General features: G+C 33.1%; 1 protein-coding gene across 2 annotated transcripts in view; it reads left to right on the forward strand.

The window, feature by feature from the left end:
• Positions 1 to 23,720, forward strand: part of LOC145260516 (uncharacterized) — a 134,349-nt gene that overhangs the window by 19,228 nt on the left and 91,401 nt on the right. Inside the window, exon 2 of one of the 2 annotated variants that reach the window (XM_080118650.1) lies at positions 16,758 to 17,187. The exons of the other annotated variant lie outside the window; for it this stretch is intronic. Coding sequence (XP_079974776.1) covers positions 16,758 to 16,850 — 93 coding nt within the window. The 3' untranslated portion in view covers positions 16,851 to 17,187. Of the gene's footprint in view, positions 1 to 16,757; positions 17,188 to 23,720 lie in introns of those variants that run through there. 2 annotated transcript variants of the gene reach the window in all.

Here is a 23,720-nt window from a genome sequence, read left to right on the forward strand (position 1 = left end):
CCCAAATTCTGATACACCTAGTGATGGGATGATGACAATGTTTTTCACCAGATTCCAATAAGATTACCAATAGTGCTCTAAATTTCCAATTCTGATACAATATCTCTTCTGATTTTTTTTTTTTTTTTTTTTTCATTCATTTCAATCATAGAGTATTGTTGCCACATCTGAGCTGGTTCATTTACCACTACTCTCACTCTTAGACAGGGTCCAAAAAAAAAAGGTCTCCTCTAATAAGTCCCACACAATCGGCCAAGCTCCAGCCTCTGTCCCATCACTGCAATGTTGCATCCCTGTGCCTGTTTTCTAAGTGCTTTAATGAAATGTGCTCTGATGAACTCTTAGCACTTGTACCCCTCCTCAGCGTACATACTCCCAACCGGCCCAATAAGCAGCTCTCTTGGTAGCCACGATTTCGGCCCTTCACTGTTGAGGGCCCTAGATGTCGGAAAGACTTGTATTGTAATAGTTTATTCCCTTGACTTTGAAATTCCTTCCCTGTTTCTTGCTTCTCTGATTGTACTAACATGCAAAAGTTTAAATGTAATGGGAACACTACTCAACTACCGACAGTCCCTTGTTATACATGATCCCAAATAGTAAGCCCTTGTGTTCCAAGTGACAATGTGCCTTGTTTGGGAGGTGAAAAAACGTTTTAAAAAAGTTTTTGCTTTTACGTTTCTGGATTACTCTAAAACCATCTGTAATATTTAAAAAAAAAAAAAAAAAAAAAATTGGTGGGAGATCTTTAAAATCTCAAATGTTATTGTTATTAATAGTTTAAATCATTTTCTTATTAATACCAACAATGGATAATTGTTTAAAAATAAAAGAATTGTTTTTGCAATCATAGAAAATTATGCTCAAATTTTTATAAATTCCAAAACTTTTAGTATTTACGATTTCGATTCAAATTTTTTTTTTTTTTTTTTTTTTTTTTTTTAATTCGTTTTCACAAAGCAATAAAACTTTCCCTTCTCCAATAAGATTCTATGATCGAAATGCAACATGTTGTCACATGATCCCTATTGTTTTGTTTACATCATAACGGAGAAAAAGGAAAAAAACATTCTATTTTGGGCTTTTCAAATTTATTAGTTTTGTAGTAAAATACTATAATAATATACAGCATAATAATATTGCCAGATTACTGAAGTTAAGCAACGATGAGTCTGACCAGTACCAGATGGGTGACCATTTGGGAATACTAGGTACTGTATGTGCTCTCTGCTTATTTCTAGTCGTTGTAGAGGTGTGGTTGGTGATTGTACAACTCTTGCCACAAAAATTTCTCATAGGCACCCTTCAGTGGGTATGCATAGTCTACGTCAAGACTGAACAGAGCCATTTAATAAAATAAAAACTACTGTAGACTTGGTTGACACATTCTCTTTTAAAGTGTACATTTTGCTTTTCTACACCTTGGTTTTACTTTCGGCAGCCTTGTAATTTTTGCTTCCCTAATTTTGTCCTTTAGTCCACACACTCCATGAGCAATGTTTCTGATAAAGAGGGAAGAATTGCTGTTTTCTTAGTTAGAATCTATCCACATAACATTTATCATTGACTAGTTTTTGACTTTGAAGTGGTATTTTTTATTTATTTATTTATTTTTTTATTTATTTATTTATTTATTTATTTTTAGCTCTTTACATACAAATGGCTTCATGCTTTGGCTGGAGCAATTTCCATTAAAAAAATTAATCGTATCATTTGTTCATTAAATTATAAACTAAACTAAATTATTATAAAACTATTCTTAACGTTTAATGCTGTTATCTTGAACTTTCCATTTTGAAGATAGCTGCAATTGAAATCCATTATCTTAACCAAATTAGTTTTAGTTTTATAACAATTTGGTTCAATTAATTGAATGAACAAACAAAACCGTAATATTACAGTTTTGTTTGTTCATTCAATTAATTGAACCAAATTGTTATAAAATTAAAACTAATTTTGTTTCTAAATTCTTTAGATAAGGATTGATAATTTGGATTATTTTGACTACTGTTCTCATCTTAAGTGTTAACTTCCGACCTTCTTATTGTCAAATTCTGGAATCTTTCTGTGTAACTCAAGAATCTGCACAGAATTTCAAACGGGACCCTTTCAATCCACAGGAATACCATGCTCTTGTTCTATCAGCAATGACCGAATAGAAGTCTTAAATAATTTAGAATAGGATTCTTAGGAACCTTCAGCCTCCAAAAGAGTGCTACTTACTACTGAATTTACTTAAGACTTCTATCCAATCATTGCTGATGGAACAAGAACATGCTATTCCCATGGATTAAATAAAGGGCTCTGTTTAAAATTCTGTGCCGATTTCAGGGTTATACAGAAAGATTTTAGAGTTGGACAAAATATACCCGAAGAAGTCTTAAGTTAACACTTAAGATGAGAACAGTAGTCCAAATAATCCAAACTATCAATCCTTATCTAAAGAATTTAGAAACAAAATTACTTTATCTCTTATACCACGGATCCTTGTGGGAATAGGAATTTTTTGGGAGCTTTAAACCTATTCTTGTTCTTTTAGATGTACTATCTTACTACTTATCATTATGGATCACTCCTTATTACTATATATATAAATATAAATTCTATACTAGTTCCAGATAAAGTACTAACATTTAGTTCTAGGGGGCACTCTTTTAGAATTTGAAAGTTCAATTTTTAGTTCGGGTGATACTAAAATATAATTGCAAATTACTTAAGACTTCAATTTAACTAGCTTGGGTGCCCGATATTGCTTGGGTGTTTGTTCAGTAAAAGAAAAAAAAAAAAATGTGATAGTAGGCAAGCAGGCTCGAACCTGTACTGCAAATGAGAAAAAGAATGTGAAAAAAAAATGTGACATCTTTGCCGTTGCTCCATCGCCAAACCAGAAGTGACAAAGGTTTAAATTAAGGCTAGTCAATCAAAAAGAGGAGATGACTTTAAAAAAACATTGACGAAAAAAGCGACCCCTCCTTATAGAAAAGTGTCCAGTTTAAGATGAAGGAATTAATGTTTTTAGCCAATTTTTCGATATTTGTCCTCCAACGGGTCGAGCTTCAAAACGATACCGATCTCATGAAAATCTGTCGTCTGTCAAAAGTTTTTAGCTGACATACATAAATTTAAACAGACAGGTGAGATTTATATTATAGATTATGGTTGGTAGAACAAGAGCATGCGATCCCCATGGATTAAATAAAGGATTCTGTTTGAAATTCTCTGCAGATTCCCAAGTTTAACAAGATACACCTGAAGAAGGTTAGAGGTTACATCGGCCGAAACTTAGTGAGAATAACGCTCAAGATAAGAACAATCAGAATAATCCAAATAATACATAGAGCTAATTTGATTACGATAATTGTTTAATATGAACCATTTTAAAGCTAAAATCTTCAATATAACTGATTAAATAATATTAATGAATAGTTAAAAAAAAAAAAAAATGTGTAAGTCACATAGACATGCGCACACGAGAAATGGTCACACATTTAAAAAAATTTAATATAGAGATTTGAAACCCTGCAGTGATGCTTGTGTCCTTATTCGATAACTGGTGTAGTGTTGTACTCTTAACACATTAGGTAAACAGCCGATTCATTCATTCCTTAGAATTCTTGTCCTGTAAATGTGTTTTATTTTTACTGACATTCCTTTCGTACCTACTCTTGCATAAAGGATAAAGAATAACTTTGCTGGTTTTCAGTTTTATTCCAAGCTTCAATAAATGACCCATTTATATGATCTTGACAATAATAGTATTGTTTAGGAATTTTTTGATATGACGATTTTTTAAGGCTGGAAACCTATACGTTTTGGTTTCGATTCTAGCTGATAGCACTAAAGTTATTTTTATTTTATTTTTTTTTAAATTTGAAATCACTGTTATATATTGGGTACAATATAATAATAAATGGAGTATTGGCTGTAGAATAATAAGTACAAAGTCTGCATGATGCATTTAAGCGTTTTTGATGACCGGCTCACGCCGGAGACACTACTACTTATTGGATATAATATAATCAATAGAGAATTGGCTTTATAATAATAAATATGAAATCTGCATATATTAAAATATCATATTTAAGCATGCCTTACCACCGGGGAACGCTGGCCACCCATCTAGTTATGACTTCTTTTTAGCTTGGTTGTTTTAATCAAAATGTTTTGGCCGATCTAACCTCTTGACATTTTCATGTACATTTCTCTCAAACTTGGGGTTCTGGGCGAAATTTCGAACTGAAGCCTCTGTTTATTCCATGGGAGTAGATTGTTCTCATCTGGCGTTGGTTGTAGATAAGAGTAGAAATGTTAATTTTTATTCTCACCTAGTAAAAGGATTGAACTTTTAACTCTTAGAAAATGGTCACTCCAAAGTGATTGTTATTCAATGCCTTTAACCGCTAGGCCATGGCGACAAATTTAACGACAGCATGATTATAAAGTACAAAGTTGACTGCCCCTCCACCACATAAAACAAAGTGCACCTATGATCGTTAAATTTTGGGCAAGGATAATAGAAAGTGGACCATGGGTTTATTTTCAGCATCCTCGTAATTTTCACTTAGCTTTAGTCCTCACATTCTATAAACAATGTTTCTGACAAAAGGGAAGAATTGCTCTTTGCAGGCTCAAAATCTATCCACATAACACTTCCACCTTGAAGTAGTATTTTTTAACTTTTATTTCTATTTCTTTGCATCAAATGGTTTTACGCTTTGTTTGGAGTGATTTTCATTTAAAAAAAAAAAAACCCATAGGGTAGATGGTTCTTGATCCGTCAGCCATGACCTGCTAAAAACGTTAATTTTATATCATCATCTGTAGTAAGGATTGAACCTATAGTCACCTAAAAAAACTCTCTTTAAATTAAATATAAGGTATTTAGTTTGAAATTTCGTATAAGATTCCAAGTCTGACGAGATGCATCTGAAGAAATCATGAAGTTATATCGATCGAATCGTTCTGAACATAGCAACCAAGATGAGAATAGTTGTCACAAGAATGGAAATATTATTTGTTGATCATTGACATTTATACTTTAAACTTTAGTTACTACAATTTGATTTTAAAAATGTAGACTTGGCATTTTCTTTTTCAATTATTGTATTTTTCTTTGTCAACTAAATCAAATTTATCGTTAGAATTCGGTTAACTTAGTTTTATTTTTATACTAGCATGGCTACCTGGCGTTGCTTGGGTGGAGAGAGGTGGTATACTAAGGATATTGAGCAACTCCCAGCCCTAAAAAAAACAAAAAAACTTTCCTTTAATGACAATAGCAATGAGCACAAAAAAAAAAAAAAAAATAGGCGCAATAGGCAGGTTCAACACTGTAACATGAAAGAGGAAAAGGAGGTGAAAAAAACTAACATCCTAACTGTCACGGCTATCTCACGACTTATGACGTCACGATGGGTCGAAATAACGTTTTTTAAACATTACATTCACATTGCTAGGCGAACGACTCGCAAAAATGTTGCTGCAAAAAAAAAAAAAAAAAAAATGAAAAAAAGAAAACGACCTTATTTGGCCATTTTTTTTTTTTTATTCCCCTTGTATCTGATTTTGTTTTGTAAGCATTTTGTTCTCAGAATAAAATATATAAATTGAGTGAAATTGTGTATATTCTGATGTTATGTATTATTTACATTCTTCGAACTGCAGTTCTCATCTTGATGTTATTTACGCAATGTTTCAGTTGGTGTAACTTCCAACTTTCTTTAGGTGTATCTTATTTGATGCGAGAATATTGAACCAGTTGCCAGAAAGAGGCGGGGGTGATGGGGATGTAGAAGAGGCTGTTAAAGGGAGTTGTAGAGAGGTTTTAAATGAAAGATGTTGCATGCATTTTTTTTGTTGTTTTTACCTCTTCTGTTTTGGTATCCATGACCCTGGACAAGACCGATTATCCCTGCTGGTTTGTAGTAAAACTACAGCTAAAGGGATCTAGGACATAATGACCAGCACACCTTTGTGGGTCAGCTATCTTTTTCAAGGGGGTTTATGGCATATCAACCGCATATCAACCGCTGAAACCATACACATGTTTTTGTAGACTAATTTGTTTTGTAGCTATATAACAAATCTTTGGTTCCTTTAGTAAATTTGATATTTTTGAAATTATTTTATACAAACTTGTGCACGACGCTAACACTTAAGGTTGATTATGTAATTTTATATATTACTCATTCATTTTAATTATTTTATCTTTTTATATTATTTAACTAGCAGGGATGCCCGGCGTTGCCTGGGTGTGCAGAAGTGGTATAGTATAATAAATGTTTCAATTGTGAGAGTACCCATGTAAGCACAAAAAAAAAAAAATATCAACTAAATATGATGAAAATAGCAAAAAAAAAAAAAAAAAAGTAGTTGCAGTAGCCAGGCTCAAACCTGTAACACCTTATGATGTTATTGGCCTTCAAAATAACGGCTTGAAAATGTACGTTGAGACTGCAAGGTATGAATGACTTTACAAAAACTGATATTCGTTTTCAGCACACCCGAAAACCCCTACTTCTGTGTTTACAAAATAGAAAAAAATAAAGAGAAAAAAAACTGCGCTTATGCACTGTTGATATAATGCTATTTTAAAGATTAAATTCAAGTTTCACGATATCTTTTTTTTTATTATTATTGTTAGGTGGAAGCACAGAATAGTTAACAAAAAACACCGTCTCCTCTCCATGTTAAGAATGGCTTTTTATAGTCTAGTCACGACATCTGGATAAACATAACCTTCACTTGGTTAGCTTATTTCCAAACTTTCTTGATTTCCAACTGTTTGAAAGCTTCATTTTTATGTCTTTTTGATGGAGACAAAGTTCATACATTCTGTACCAGTGGATGCCGAAACCTCAACTGGCAAAATAACGCAAATCTTAAAAAAACAAGCGGGGGAACTTTCCAGACCAATCAGCGAGTATGATTCAGTCTCGTGATTCAATAATCATCGTCACATAAGAAATAGATAAAAGAAGAGGAAAAAGAAAGGAAAAAAGATTAAACAGGAATAAAATTCCAACACTTCTGGAGTACAAAAATGATCTAATCATTTTTTCAGCAAACTTTATCTTGCATGAACAAAAAAAATAAAAAATAAAAAAATAATTTGTTTCTTCACTAAAACAAAATTAATTTAAAATATAGTTTAATTTTTGTTTCTTTTTCTCCAAATAAATTTTCAACATTTTTATTAACAAATTCAACTGGTTTGAAAAATTACAATCTTTAAATTATTATAAAGAGAATAATTTTAAAATTAAAATTATTTTATTAGTTTTAATAGCTATACATATCCAATGTTGCTCAGAAGCCTTTTTACCTTTATTTCATTTATTTTAAGATGCATTCAATTATTACAGTATCATTTGATCATTAAGTGATAAATTGAACTACAAATTGTTATAAAACGTAAGATAGAAATGTTTGTTTTAAGTGATCTTATTTTCTTTCCTTTCTTTCCAATATGTAAAGTTATCTTGTTAGATGCTTGGAATATTTACTGATAGCAATTGATCTGACAAATTAATATTTGATTCTGATTAGCCAATTAAATTTTGTTTTTCTAAGATCTTGTTCATTTAATAAAAAATTTATTTCACTTAAGTTTTTTCCAGATAACAGCTATTCCGGCACAGAACATTATTAACATAGACATTTTTTTATTAATCACTTTCCCAGCTGCAACTTATGACAGCAATGAAGTGTATGCATACACAGACAATATTTTGGTTAGACTAATTTCATTAAAGTGCCACAAATATCTCATACCAAAATTTGACGAATTTAAATGACTTCTATATGGCTGAGTTGTTTACAAAGAAACTGAAATGCATTGTAGTAGATTTACTTTCATAATTTCAAGAAAATTTTCCTAAGTTGATTTCAGTTTCCCAAAGTTTGCATCAATTTGATGCCGATTAAGTCCAACTTCACATTGACATATAATATAATGGCTCTGAAACTTTGAAAATTCGATTCTTGTCCAAGATTCTGCTATATTAAAAAGCAAAAGTAAAGAAAAATCTGTATGATGTAGTACCCGTGACTAAAGAAAAAAGTGCCCAAATCATAAATTGATCCAGTAGTTTTATTTTTATAAAGAAAATCATTTTTAAATGATTAATGGGAATTCGTAGGCATTACAACATGAATCTTCCAAGTTTGAATTTTTGAGTTACCTTCCTTTGTTTTTTTTTTTTTTTTCTTTTTTGTTTAAGATTGTTAAGCGCAAGACAGCTGCTTTTCTGTTACTCATAAAATTTTATTTTATTTAAAAATGAAACTACTTAATCAATTTATGTGAATTTTGGAATATGATATTTTCATTTTGTTACGGATACATACATACATACATAATACAGATTTTTGTTTAATATAAGGGGACTTTTGAACAAGAACCGAAAGACCTGTGTCGTACTTAACTGCTATGATAGGTATACTTAGGTTTGTAATACAAAAAATTTCAATTAGTATAAAATGTTTGTTTCAAACTTTTACTGCTGCTTTGTATGACTTTGGGTGCTAACCGTTGGCAAAGAAAGCATAAACTTTAAACGTTTATGAATTATTTTTGTGGAGGTGTCTATTTATTTCATGTCTGTGTGGAAGTGAGTGTTTTTATTAGTCTTTACTTTTACTTACCATCCAGTCGTTGTACGATAAAAAAATAAAAAAAAGAACAAAAATATTTCAGTTGCCTCTCTTTAACCTACTAACTTGTAAACGCCCTGTTCTCGTAAAAACCTTTTTGTTGAATTATTATTAATCAAAATATCAACTTCCTACAGCTAACATTTATTTGGGAAAATTTTTGCAGAATTGTTGAAATGACATTTCATCCATCGATAGGATATTTTTTTTTTTTATTGTAACTTTTTTTTGTATGTTATTTAGACTATTCAACCTACTATTCTTATCTTGACTTTTCTTTTCACAACATTTTGGCCAATGTAACCTCCAACCTTCTTGTAAAGTTACTTTTGACCTCTTTGAAATGTGAAATGAATTTGCAAGCATTTAAGCTGTTGAATAGAAAGTCATTTAACTAATTTTAAAATTCTTAGAAAAATCTCATTTATTAAAATAATTATTTTTTACAAGAGAACCACTGCTTATCAAGGCCTGAATGCCATTCGAGGGTAAGACTTAATGAATGTCAGGTCATTCAGACAACACCGCCAATATTATGTAGTGGTGGAAATTGGTTAGAATTTGATCCTCTTTTTAAGAGGACGGCTCAACAAAACTATTTTGGTTGCCTCTCTTTAATCTACTGACTTGTAATTCACACATTATGTAAGCTTCTTAGACTTGAGGAAGTACTTTTATCAGAAAGCTCTGATGGTTTGGTCACGCATTTTGTCGTCCACCAACTGATCTGATTCACAAGGCAATAGCACAAATAATACTACTGGAATGACACAAGAGTGGTGGGCAATTGAGGATGTGGCTCGCAATGGTCAAAGCAGTCTTATGACCAGTTTTTCATGTCTTCAGGGTGGAATGAGGGAATTGTGAATTGTTGAAGTATGCCAAGGAGTTGGTAGCAGACCTGGATGGACTGCCTTGATTCGTGATGCAACAAATTCATTTGGAGCTGGCTCAAGCCATTCAGGGTGAATGCCGTCACAAATACAACTAGGTATTAGGTTGGTGCAAAAATGTTTTTTGATGTTCAGCTATATATATATATATATATATATATATATATATATATATATATATATATATATATATATACACTGTACTTTTGGGGTAATTGTGCCAACTAACTAAAAGTGCTCTTTTGGCAACCACACATATAAAGAGCATTTTTTTTTTTTTAGTTGGTAGAATTAGCCCAAAGTATGATATATATAAAACAACATTATTTTTGCACTAACCTAATAACTTGTAAATGCCCTGTTTTCTGAACTATTTTGGAACTATTTACATCCAATCAGTTTATAAATAGATTAAAAACATTACCTTCACACCAACTAGTTAGTTTTATGACAATTTCATTTAATTAATAATTTAATGACCAAACAAAATGGTAATTAAATCTAACTTTCAAAAATTCTATTTTAAACAGAAAATTTGGTGAAAGCAAAACTTCAAAAATTGCATAATTAAAAAAAAAAAAAAAAAAAGTATGAAATATGAAAGTCAAACCTCACGGACAATCCTGGATATGTATAACTAGTAATAAATAAAAACAACACAGTAAGAATAATTTTTGGTGCCAGAAGCTTGACCAGCCCATTTAGCATAATGATGAGACTGTTCACTAATGAGCTGAAAACCAGGGTTCAATCTTCAGTCAAGTGATATCAACACTAACAAAATGGTATTTGATGCCTTTTTGCTAAACACTCAGCATTATAAGGCGAAGATGAAGTTTAAGTGGAGTAATCCTGGGAAAGGAGTGGTGTCCTACACTACACCTTAGCTTAGTAGGTAATGAAAAGGGAGTCTTCAGGTTTCCCTCGACTATGGTCAACTACTTTACTTTTATTTCTACCAAAAATGGCAACATTCTCACAGTCAAATAATCACATTTCATGCTATAAAAAAGATTAGAAGAAAATGAGGTTCTTGGATACAACAGGGATGCATGAGAAAATTGTTTTCCATTTGTTTCAGAGCACAAATGAACCATAATGCTTGTCTTATGACATTAAATTATAGTTCAAGTTAGAAATTGTATTCTCTTCGTCAGTTTAAAGGCTTCATGAATACTTTTGGATTTCAAAATGTCATACTGTAGCAAACACAAACCAGCTATGCTATTAATAGATACACCCCCTGTCAAAAGTGACGAAAAAAAATTATGCTCTGCTAGTGTTTGTACTAATATTCATATAAAGTCATACAATTATGTCAGTAATTAAATTTTTCATATGGAAATCATCATTTCTGATGATCTGAAGAAGAAAAAAATAAAGATCAAATTGTTGACTTTTTGTTTAGAGTGGAGGATTTTTTCTAGATTTATTTTAGACGGCAGGTGTTGTTCGACTTGCTATTTGCTTTCTTACTTTTTCTCACCATTTGAAATGGTTTTGTTCATGGGCTAGAAATAAGGCACGTTTTTTTACTTAAATATAAATTCATTCTGTCACAAAAGTTATCTTCTATAGAAATAAAACAGATGTATGTCTGTGTAAATAGTTAACCTCTAAACTCTTAAACTACTTACCACATGACATTGAAATTAACAGGAAATAGCAGTCATACATCAAGGATGATTTATAATGTGTAAAATATTTATTTGGATGGATGAATAATCTGTACAGAAGTCAGCAAGTTGAAATGCAACATGTTCATTTCAACTTGCTGACATTTCTATTAATTTGCGCTTGCGTAAACTAATCGTAGTTAAAAGTGGTTTAATTTTATAACTTTTATATCTATCTGTTGCGTTAACTCAAACAGTAGCAACAACTGGAGCACTAAATGTGGGAACATAGCTGGAGTGCTAAATGTTTTGGTTTTGACTTCTAGCTGATGACACAAGTCATTTTTTTTTACTTTTGGAATCAGTAATATATATATATATATATATATATATATATATATATATATACTAGCAGGACACGCTAACCAGCGTTACCCAATGGAAGCTTGCCCTTTCCTTGTAAAAAAAGTAAACTAAAGTTGTTGTTGGTGGCAACTGCCATCCCTGAACAATTGCGGACACTGGCAGCCGTGGCTGAAATAAAAGAATCTGGCTTTCACTAGCGATTAGTGATGATTTTAGGTGATAACATGCAGGTACTTTTGAATGTAAAAAAAAAAAGGCAATTAAGGGAATGTGTAAATCAGTATGAATTAATAAAATTACGAAAAATGGTCCATTAGAAAAATAATGGAAAGTAAAAACAGAAATTTTAGAAGTTAGAAGTTTACAGCCCAGATTTGACGTTGGCTTCTTCAGACCCCCCCGTCGCCATTATTATTATTAATTTTTTGCGACTTTTCAATTTGAGAAAAGTTTGGTTTGCATCCTCCTCGTCATTATTTTTTTATTTATTTATGACGTTTTAGGTGTTTTTGCATTTAATAACCCGCACTATTTTTTAAATAGTATTTTCAATTTTATGCCGTCAAATACAAAAGTACCTTTTTTGTCTTATCGTTATTTGTTGTTAATTAATAAATCTTGCCTATATCGTCTGTATGTATCAAGTGTTTGCGCGAAACTGGAAATCCTAAACCGGACTCTTCAACTGGAACCGGAAGGACAGTTTAAACACCAAAGCAAGCAAGCAAAACTATTTGAGTTTTATAATATATATATATTCAATAGAGAATTGGCTCTGTAATAATAAATACGAAATTTGCATAAATTAAAATATATTTAAGCATATTTTATAACCGATAAGGTTAGCCCTCGCCCCTGTTAGTATACAAATAAATACACATTGGTCTTTGATATAAAATTGTATCTAGTGGTGAGGGCCCCAATTTTGGAGCTTTTAATAGCATTGTCACCTTTTAGTTATAATTATTCTGGGGTCTACCTTAATGTGGAGTGGGAGTATCTGTTAGCATCCAATCTTTTTATTAAAATGTATCTCTTTTATTCACTTGCTAACTTGTGTGCCAAGAGGGAGTTATATTTAATTATATATTAATGCACATTGATCTTTATTATATTGTGGAGGATTTAAAAATGGCTGACGTGTTTATTCATGTGACACTTTGAAATTCAAAAGTACTTTTGAAACCTTTCATTAGAGAGTAATTTCTGATTTTAAATGTAAAGGCCAAGTATGCTGGTTCAGTTGTGCTCCTAACTGGAAGAAAAGGCGTATTTCTCTTGGGGTGGGAGGGGGCACTATTCTAGAAAAGAACTGGAATGAGGGTATTGTAAATGATGTCATTGTCAACAAGCGAAAAAGATTTAGAAAAATCAATACTAAATTATCTTGAAATAGGGTTTTTGGTATGTTTGTTTTCCATTTGTTTTCATAGTCGACGCCCCTTCCCCTCCCCGTGGCATTTAGATAGATGTCAACCACGTCGCACACATACACACACATGCAGTTCGCTGCAAAAGTAGGTGAAGTATATATCTACCTACACCCCTCCCTCCAATCATTAGAGAATATGACATAAGGTTTGAGAGTTTAAAGTGCCTCTCCATAATACTCAATGCAGAATTTTTTTTCTCTTTTATAGACATGTAATAACTTGTCTTTATAGATTGTAATCAAAATATCAACCTTCATTTCAAAGTTTTTATAATGGCAAATTCGAAGTATTTTACTGTATAAGAGAGGAAGGGGCGATGTGAATATTGCTGCTTTACATGGTTACCCCCCCCCCAAATAATAATAATACCATACCTTTAAAATTTTTAATGAAATTTTAAATCCTTTCTGAAATCCAGCCATATTTGGTATAAATTAACTCCAGTCTAACCTGACTTGTCCACCAAATTACAGCAATAAATGTCCAATAATCTTCATTTTATCACCGTTCAATGGTATGTTGTACTGTGCACCGCTGTTTTGGAAGCACATTTGGATATGAAACTACTATGGTTCTGTTTAGTCCTAGGTGATCCACTCTCCCAGGCTTTATGTTCTCTCTGAAAAGGGGTTAGTTTATTGCACTTCCATTGCCATCAGGAATGCTCAGGAATTTTTGTAGGTTTGAATGCACATCCCAGTATGTTGGCTTCTCAAAAACACATCTGACCTTGTGTCTAACCTTCTAGCAAGGTTGTAATTAATCTTTGGTTTTAATTTTTGTTATTTTAAATAAATTATTTTCAAGTTTTAATTTAATACTTTTGTATTGCACAGAATTGAAATTGGTGTTGTAACACAAAAAAGTCAATAGTTAACTTTTGACATTTTACACTTTAGGTTAAACTGCAAGTTCAAACTTTAAAGAATTTGTGTGACAACATGAAATAGCAAAACTCTTTGTTCTGTTGTCTTCAGATAGGATAGTGTCCCAGTGGATTTAAATGAAAGATTTTCCTTCTTTTTTTTCCCCCCCCTAATATACGAATCTTCACACCGAATCAAAGCCTGATCAATTCCTCATGTATGTGCTCCGGTGTTGGGATCTATAGCATTTTGCTGATGATTTATGGAAAAATTCTGAAAATTGAATCTGTTTAAATCGACATTAGTTCTCCATATGTCAGAATAGATTACTAAGCCTTCAGCAACATCTTGTTCAATTATTGTCTGAAATGTTACGCGAAATAATCGTTTTTGTTCTTTTTCTCCTGAGCTTCAATCTATGGACCCTTCCCCCTGCAAAAATTACTTGTCTAGCAACAACAATTTTTAACAATTTCCCTCACTCTCTATCTGTGCCTACAGCTAAACGAAAATTCCATGAGCAAAGTATCTTACCTGGAACTGCCCATCTGTGGAACAAAATACTGTGGGATTGATAGCATGGTTGTTTTCAAATCTAATATAAATAAGTTCCTGTTGATCCGTCCCCTTATATAATTAAACTCTACCCAAGTTCCATGATTACTGATTATCGTAGGGTTTTTTCACTATCTACCTAACACTGATTATCTCCAGGCCTTGATAAGCAGTGACTCAAGTCAAAAAGAAAAAAAATTTCTTTGAACGTTAGTTTAGAGTTTCAGGCTCTCTTGAAAACAATTAGAAGTGTTTTCCTTGCTCTTGGAACATGTTGATTGCATTTTTATATGTAAATCGCATAACAATGTCAATTCACAAGATATAGATTGTAATGCAAGTCTAGATTGCATACTAAAGTAAATTCATAATGCATACAGGTTGTGCCAGCAAAATCCGACACTTAATAAAAAGAAAAAGAAATGTGCAATAAAAACAAAAGTTGTATAGGCAGTATACCTGACACTTTATTAAGCAACAGTTACATACTAAATTATTTTTTTTCAATGTAATCACCACTAGCAGAGAAGACCATCTCAAGGCAGGCACAAAATAATTTGCATGCTGTGGCAAAAGCATGTGCTTGTCTAGAGTGGCAAATGCCTCCACAGTGGGAGCCTTCAGAAAAGTCAACAGTGTTGTTGGTGTGCTTGTTGGTGATGGCCTCAATCACACCCCAGAAGAAACAATAAGGGGGGGGGTGAAGAAAACGGCCACAAATCTGGTGACCAATTGTGAAGAACATTATTAAGTGACTGACTGGGTGGTGATTTTGCATGCAAGGTCTTAGGAAAATCAGATCATACAGTATCACTAGAAGAATACTTAACATAATTAAATCCTTTTAAGAGAGAAAAATCCAGGTTGTCCTTGACAGTTGTTCATCTAAACAATATGATATAAATGCGGGAGCGCCTCAAGGGTCTATCCTTGGACCTCTATTGTTCCTAATATTCATAAATGACCTCCCTGACAAAATTGTCTGTGAGATGGGTATATATGCTGATGACACCATATTCTATAACAGACACGGCAGGAAAACAAATGAACACATATCTAAAGAAATGGCACAAACACTAGAGGATGACCTCCGATCTTTAGTGGAATGAGGACAAAAATGGATGGTCACATTTAATGCTGCCAAGACTAAACTTGTTTCCTTCAATAATTACAAGAAACCTTCTCTACCACAAATAGCAATGGCGAAAGACTCTTTATCTGAAAGTACATCTTTTAAACTCCTCGGCCTAACGTTCACAGGAAACATGAATTGGAACAATTACATTGAGAGTATTGCCAGGACTGCTGCGAAGAAGGTAGGTTCTCTCTACCGTGCTAGAAAGCTACTAACACCTGAAAGTATCCTGTACTTCTATAAGGCCACCATTCACCCATGTATGGAGTATTGTTGCCATATTTGGGCTGGTGCTACTAGTCTCTTGCTCCTAGACAAGGTTCAAAAGAGTCGCCAACCTGATAGGTCCTGAACTGTCATCTAAGCTTCAGCCTCTGTTTCATCGACGAAATGTTGCATCCCTCTGCCTGTTCTACAAGTACTATAACGGTGAATGCTCTGACGAACTGCAAGCACTTGTACCCCCTCGACGTAAATACCCCCGATAAACCCGACAAGCAGCTAAATCCCACCCCTTCACAGATCCCTAGACGTAAGAGAGCCTTCTACTCCAGTAGTTTATTCTCCAGAACTGCTAGACTTTGGAATTCCTTTCCGGGTCCCTTCTTCCCCAACTGAACTGACATGCAGAAGTTCAAGTGTAACGTGAACTGACATTTTGCTGCCCAACTCCCTACGTAGTACCCCAGTAGCTTATGTCCCTAATAGTAGCCCCCTACATCAAAGTGGCAACGTGCCTTGTTTGGGGTGAAAATGTAATTAAAAGAAAAAGAGCTGAGTCTTTCTGGAAGATGTTGAGACATCTGGTGGCAATTTCATTTATACTGGGCTTCACCATGCTCCTCTGCACATCCTGTAGATGCTACCAGGTCGGGCTGTCTGAAGATACTAGCTTCCTAAAATGTACCAAGCATTGATGTTAATTTTCGGTTTCTTTTTTCCTACCCTCATTTCCTTTTCTTTTTTCCTTTTCCTTTAAAAAATTCAAATTATGTCCTGCAAAGTTAAAAACAGAAGTTTTCCTCTACAAAACAACAAAACCAAACCAAACACCCATGAATAAATATTTTAAAATATAACGAATTTGAAGTATTTAAAACCTTTCCCCCAAATTACTGGATTTTGGTATTAAATAACTCCAAAAGGGTTGACATGCCATAAAACAAACCAACGAAATCAGCGCCTAGAGAGTATTTAATTTAATTTTTTTTTTTTTTTTTTTTTTTTTTTTTTTTTAGGTGTCGGATTTTGTTGCAACACCGTGTAGATCAGCAGCCAAAGCTGCATCATTTTCTTTGATTGTTATGAATATATGGAAATACCCAGCATGAAACCTAAACTCTAACGTTCAAAGAAATTTTTAGTAAGAGTATATGGAAATACCCAGCAATTTAAGGCCAACTTCTTCAGTCCTTTTTAAATGTCCACTGGGTCATGGTAATGAAAAGGTTTATTTATAATGAAAACTTAAGTACATCAATGAAAATAAATACCTTTTGATTCGAAAAATAATCTGAGTAATAATGACTGATCAAGCAATACTTTCTTTTAATACTTAGTTGAGATCCAAATCGCCATGCGCGCGCACCGCACAAAGTTTTCATTGTAAGATTAAAGCAAATGTGCACCAACAACTGGGAAATAAAAATGTGGTTTTAGTCATCCATACAATTTTTATTATTAATTACTTTAAGGTGTGTGTGGGAGTGGGGGGGGGTGAAATTGGAGAAAAGTATCTAGACCAGGCATGGGTAACCTTTTTGAGAAACACCCACATAAGATATGGTTGTATTATTAAATAAATTCAAGGTCATTTTTAATAATGTACTCTAGCCATTTTCACTACATAAGCATTAAGCATGTGACTTTAGAAAAAAAAGGAAACATTATTTAAAAACAAATTTTTCATTTATTTTTTATATTTTTTATTCCTCACGTTTTCGGCCTTTCTTCACGTTTTCATTTTTTTTCCTACCCCCCCCCCTTTTTTTTTTTACTTATTCTTTCTTTCTTCTATTTTTTTTTTAATCTTCAAGTCCTTTTTTCTTTTAACCATCACTTTCTCATCTTGAGTGTTATTTTCACATTTCGGTCAATGTAACCATTCAGTCATAGCTGATGGAATGAGATCATGCTACTCCTGTGGATTAAATAAGGATTTACAACTGAATTTCACAAAGCACTTTATCCATAACGCAACGGGCCCTTGTGGAAAAAGGTCGGAGTTTACATTGACCAAAATGTGAAAATAACACTCTAAAGCATTATTCAGATTACGAATAATCCAAATATGAATTATCAACTCTCATCAAAACAAATTTTGAAAACATACTTAGCCTATAACATGAAATATCATAGCTACTTTTAAGTGTGTCATCCTGTATCTACTTTTTTGTTCATAGTGAAAGTATTTTTATTTTATTTTTATTTTTAGGGTATTTATTACTTTCTGAATTCAAATTTTTCATAACTAGACTTTCAATTTTTATTATGCAATTTCTAAAAGTTAATAAAAAAACAAACAAAGCTACACCAGTAAAGTTATGCATTTAGAAAAACTTTCGTCTTTTTTTTTCTAGATACAAAAGACACTCTTTTTGCACTTGTAAAACACTGGAATTTCATGAATGCTGGAATGGAATTCATCTCCAATGAATTATCATGTCACCATTTTATTTATGCAAACCATTTTCAGCTTTCAAGATAACTTCTATATTTGAATGTATGTTTTGTGCTTTAACTTTCTCTGTGTGTGTGTGTGTGTATATATATATATATATATATAGTTCTTAAAATAACATAATTTCTTTGGTTTCTATGTATTAGTAAAATAGTAACTGGATTCTGTCTACATTTCTTATTGAGGGAAACATTTACATGGTAAATAGCTAATGGTTCCCCTATTTTCATTCCTTTTCTTTTCTTTTTTTTCTTTTCTTTTTGAAGACTTTAAGCCCTCCCCCACTACCTCCACCACCATTGAATCTCTTTTGTAATTGTGGATAGTCATCTTATGCACATGCTAACTTTGTGATATGTTGAATTTAGTTAGTATTTACTTAGGAATTTAAACTGCATTTGTTCAAATTTTATTTGGGTATTTTCTTATAAAATGCTCACAGCTTCTTTAGACTAAATTTTTTTTTTTTTTATCATACAACATGCAAAAGCATATGCGATACCCTGCCCTCATCAGCCGCTACGCAGGGTGATAAGTTTTAGTAGCTCAAGGTGGTACTGCCACTCCTGATGCTACCAAGCAGCTTTTGCCACCGGGCAGGGTATTAAAAAACCGGATCAACAAGAACAAATTACAACATCTGTTCATGCTGAAGTAATTTCACTCTTGACCAAATCCAGCTTAATGCATGTTCAGCGGTGTTCTTAAAACGATCAGAGGCAACTTTCAGATTGCGGTCCATGAGTCCTATTTTTGTAAGAATCCTAGAAATCCACAACAACCAACATCAGTAGGAATCACAAAGTATCTCCAACCTTTTTCCACGCAGTCAGCACATATCAGTTTTTCTTCTGTTTGTGTGCTTTCTCCAGGTTTTCCTTCCAGGGGATTGTTAATTCTATGAGGAGGACACTTTTCTTTGAATTAGACCATGCTACAATGTTTGGCCGCTTTTCTGTTTGGATTATGTGTACTGGAAATTGTAGAGATATCGTGAGATCCACAGAAATTTTCCAGTCATTGATTCCACTCAGCCGCTTCATAGAAGTTTTTTTTCCTTCCTTACAGAGGATTCACCCTGTTTGTGAAACTGAATTATGGGTTCCTTGACTGTAACAGGTTGCTGGTTTGCGGTCTCACATTTTCAACAATTCCATAATTATTTCCAAAACCTATGTCGCCATGTGTACATCATATTAAGTGATTGCAGGCACATAGATAGTACATGGTGCAAGGTACCCCGATCATGTTTACACAAAGAACACGGGTTCAATTTTCACAACTTTACACATTAAATTAGGCTGTATTTTGGCATTAACACATCAAATGTTATCTGGTTTATCAGCGTAGACATGGGACTTTACATATTCCCAAAGAAAATAATGTAATGGGGTTTAATTGCATAAACGAGGTGACCAGTTAAGTCCATCGTTTATCAAATCAGTATTGCCCATTGTCTAGTATGTGACTCTGCCCTGCTGAAACCACATGATTAACTGCTAAACCAAGTTGAAGTCGACCAATAGTTACCAAATCTACAATTCAAGAAAATATTGTTCAATTTAAACCTTGCTGCCTCTAAAACCTAATATATATCTATAAGAGTGAGAATGTGTGTGAGGACACTTCTCAACCTATACACTCAACAAATTTTTGATCTACAAACTTGAAATTTGATATGTAGAGTATTCAGTCATTTGAAAAACTTTTTAATTGGTTTCATCCAGAATAAAAGGCTGCTAGGAGGTCAAAATTGAAAAATTGATACCTAAGAGTCATCGGAGGATTTTTATCTGTTTTCAACCATTTCAGGACTGCATATGCAGCATCGTGAAACATGACGGCTTCCTTGTGTTAAGTATAAATTGGTTTGAAAACATTTTTTAAAGATCATGTCACACTGGTCTAATGGTTATTGTACTTTACTCACTGTCTTTTAGGTTTTGGTTTCGATCTCAGCTGGAGTATTTTTTTTACTTAGAAAAAACAGTATTTGCATGCACATGTCTCAGTTTCTTTCCGTGTTTTTTTTTTTTTTTTTTTTTTTTTTTTTTTTTTTTTTTTTTTTACTTCATTTTTCTTTTTAGAAAGGAATTTAACGTTATGTTTTTGCTTATAATATTTATGCATATTTTACAACCAGGCAACGCCAGGTGACCTGCTAGTATGTGTATATATATATATATATATATATATATATATTAACCTCAGAAAATATTTTCAATAAGACAAACCTATCAGGATAGAATAAGCTCTACCTGGTTAAGATGAGAAAATTATAGAATAAATTAAAAAGGTAAGGAGTAAAGTTGCATAGGAACTTTACATTATCAGATCAATGTCATGGTTTGAAGAGTTTTTTTTCTTTTTCTCTTTTCTCCTTATTGATCGGAAAATGTAATAAAGTTCCTATATAACTTTACTCTTTATCTTTTTAATTTATTATATATATGTATGTTTCAAAATGGTACTAGTAATATTTATGGTTTTTAATCTTATCCTGAAAAATACTCAAAATACTCTATTTTTAAAAAGTTTGGGGAGTTAAATAACAAACTATTGAGAGCATAAAAAACAATACTCTTTGTGTAAACAAATAAAACTTAGGTGTTTAGACAATGTTTAAAACATTGTAATTTCGCATACCATCTCAGCAGCAGCCAAATGGTAATAGGTAAGAAGCGCTGACTATTGCCTAGGCAGTCAAGTTTCAATCCTGGCTTGAGGTAGTTGCTGGTCTAGCCACACTGATGAGTTGTGACACAGTGAAACAATACTCTGTGGATGACTATATAAGCTAGGTATCTATATGTTTATATATATATATATATATATATATGCAAAGGATTCACTCTTCAACTAATTAGACATTGTTAGGTCTTTTCTTTCTGATTGAAGCTTGCAAATAACTCTGGATGGTGTATCTTCATTTTCTTATCCTATCAATACTGGTGTTTGTTTTGTTTTGTGTTTTTGTTTGTTTTATTTTTTACAAGGGAATCACCAATTATCAAGGCCAACAGGCCACTTGAGGATAAGGGTTAAAGAGTGTGCAGTGGCCAAACGGACAATATCATAGTAATCGTTAGAAGTGTAAATTTGGTAAAATTGGATTACTTAAGGGAAACAGCTCATCAAGAACTTATTCACATTGGACTTGAAGACGGCCGTATTCAGCTGGAAAGCAGGTAAATGGAAGAGAGTTCCACAGGTGTGCAGTTCTAAGAAAGAAGCTTTGTTCATGGAATCCACGTTTAGGTTTAGGCATAGATAAAGAGTAGGGGGAATTATTGGTAGTGTTTTCAGCCAAACAAGTTTCTCATGAATGTTTGGCGAGGGGGGGGGGAACCATAGATTGGAGCTCAGACGAGCACTTACCATGAAAATAATGATAAAATAGACAGGCTCGCAATGTCTCTTCTGTGAGAAGGAGGTTGCAGGGAAGAGAAAAGGGCATACCCCACTAGGCTACAAAGTCTATTCTGAACTCTTTCAAGGCAGGATAAGTTCTTCCTAACAGCTCCTGCCCAGATGTGACAGCAATACTCCATCATTGGATGTACCTGGCTCTTATATAGGTAAAGTATTGCATCAGCAGATAGATATCTATTGGATCGATAGAAGGATCCCATCATTTTTCCAGCGACCTTGGCAACAGATTTGGTGTTCCTCAAGACTCTATTCTAGACCATACACTTTTTATCCTCTATATAAATGACCTTCCAGAGAATATTATTCATAAAATTAGCATTTTATGCTGATGACACCACCCTCTATTCTGGTATTGCTTCTCGCCAATCTTCCTCGGATCAGTTAAATTATGCAGTTGATTTAGAAGTTGATCTGGGTTCACTTATGGATTTGGGTAAGAAATCGTTTGTTTTGTTTAATCCTGTAAAGACTCGGCCATTGTCTTTCATTCGCAGGTGTCTCCTTTTTCTTTCTGAAATTCTTATGGAAGGCTCTGCTCTCAATTAGAAATCGACTCTAAAACTTCGTTTTTCTTTTTTATCAACTTTTTTTTGGCGTTCATAAATTAAATCCGTTGCTCTTTTGCTTCCCATAAAATTGTTTTTCTCAATCACTCTGAACACTTTCTAACACCTGACGTTATTCTTTATATCTACAAATTTACTATCAAACCATGTATGGAGTACTGTTGTCATATTTGAGTTGGCGAATCTCTGCACCATTTGAAGATTCTTGATAAATTACAGAAACGTATCTGTACTTTGATTGATCTCATCCTTTCTTCATTACAGCAATCTTTCTCACGGATGTTATGTGGCTAGTCCTAGTCTTTTCTATGAATACTATTATGGCATATATTCTTCAAAATTGCCTGATCTATTCCTTGCTTCCTTTGTTTCAGCTCATTTGACTCCTTGATCTTCATCAGTTCAGTTTTAATACCTCGCTGTAATACAGCTTATTCCAGTAGCTTCTTTCCAAGGATTGCAAGATTGTGAAACACTGTTTTCCTTCTACCTGAGCTCCATTCTATGGTCTCCCCTTGCCAAACTTTCACAAGAAACACCCGTCTAGCAGAAAACACTATCACTAGTTTCCCCCCACTCTTTATCTGTGCCTAAACCTAAGCGTAGATTCCATGAGCAAAGCTTCTTTCTTAGAACTGCATGCCTATGGAATTGTCTTCTGTTTTTCTGCTTTCCAGCTGACTACAATATGGTTGTCTTCAAGTCTAACGTAAACAAGTTTTTGATGAGCCGTTCCATATAAGTTAACAAATTTACCGAATCTCCATTACTAACGGTTACTATATTGTCCAATTTCTACTGTGCACTCTTTAACACTTATCCTCGAGTGGCCTCTTGGCCTTGATAAGTGGTGATGCCTATGTAAAAAAAAAAAAATCTACAACCTTGGTCTTTCCAAGACTAAGTTCAATAGGCATCTCCTGTCTTTGCAATAACCATCTTTCGTTCTTGTTAGTCCTGTATATCAAATGGCTTCATACCGTGTCTTGAGCAATTTCCAGTAAAAGAAAAGCACAACTGCCAGGTATAACAGTAGGTAACGTGGGCTATATTTAATTTATTTATTTATTATTTTTTTGTGGGAGATGAGGGGGGGGGGAAGAGGATGTGGGAACCCATTGTGAATTCAGATATCTCCAATTCTTGTGAAATTTTGACAATAGGTATATTATGTACCCCTTAAAACCCTGTTATTTCCCAAATTTCAGTTTCTTTTAGAGAATTTTAAAGTGTTTCTAAGGAGCATATATATGGGCACAACCTCCAATTTGAAAATTCAAATATTTCAGATTTGTATTAATTTTAATCCATAGTCATTAAACACCAATTAAACAAGATTCTCTGAATTTCAATTTCTTAAAACCCCTTAAATTTTTGACATTTTTTTAGAATCAAAATCATCCAAAGGATCTGAATTAAAATTGGAATAAAGATTTTAGACGTATGGTTTTGTATTATAACTTGATTTTAATTTTTGTAATGACTCAAAATCGGTGTAGAACTAATTAATGATAGGACGATTC

Source organism: Euprymna scolopes, chromosome 36 (assembly GCF_053919585.1).
Source record: "Euprymna scolopes isolate OS-2025 chromosome 36, ASM5391958v1, whole genome shotgun sequence".
In the NCBI taxonomy this organism is placed as follows: Eukaryota; Metazoa; Mollusca; class Cephalopoda; order Sepiida; family Sepiolidae; genus Euprymna; species Euprymna scolopes.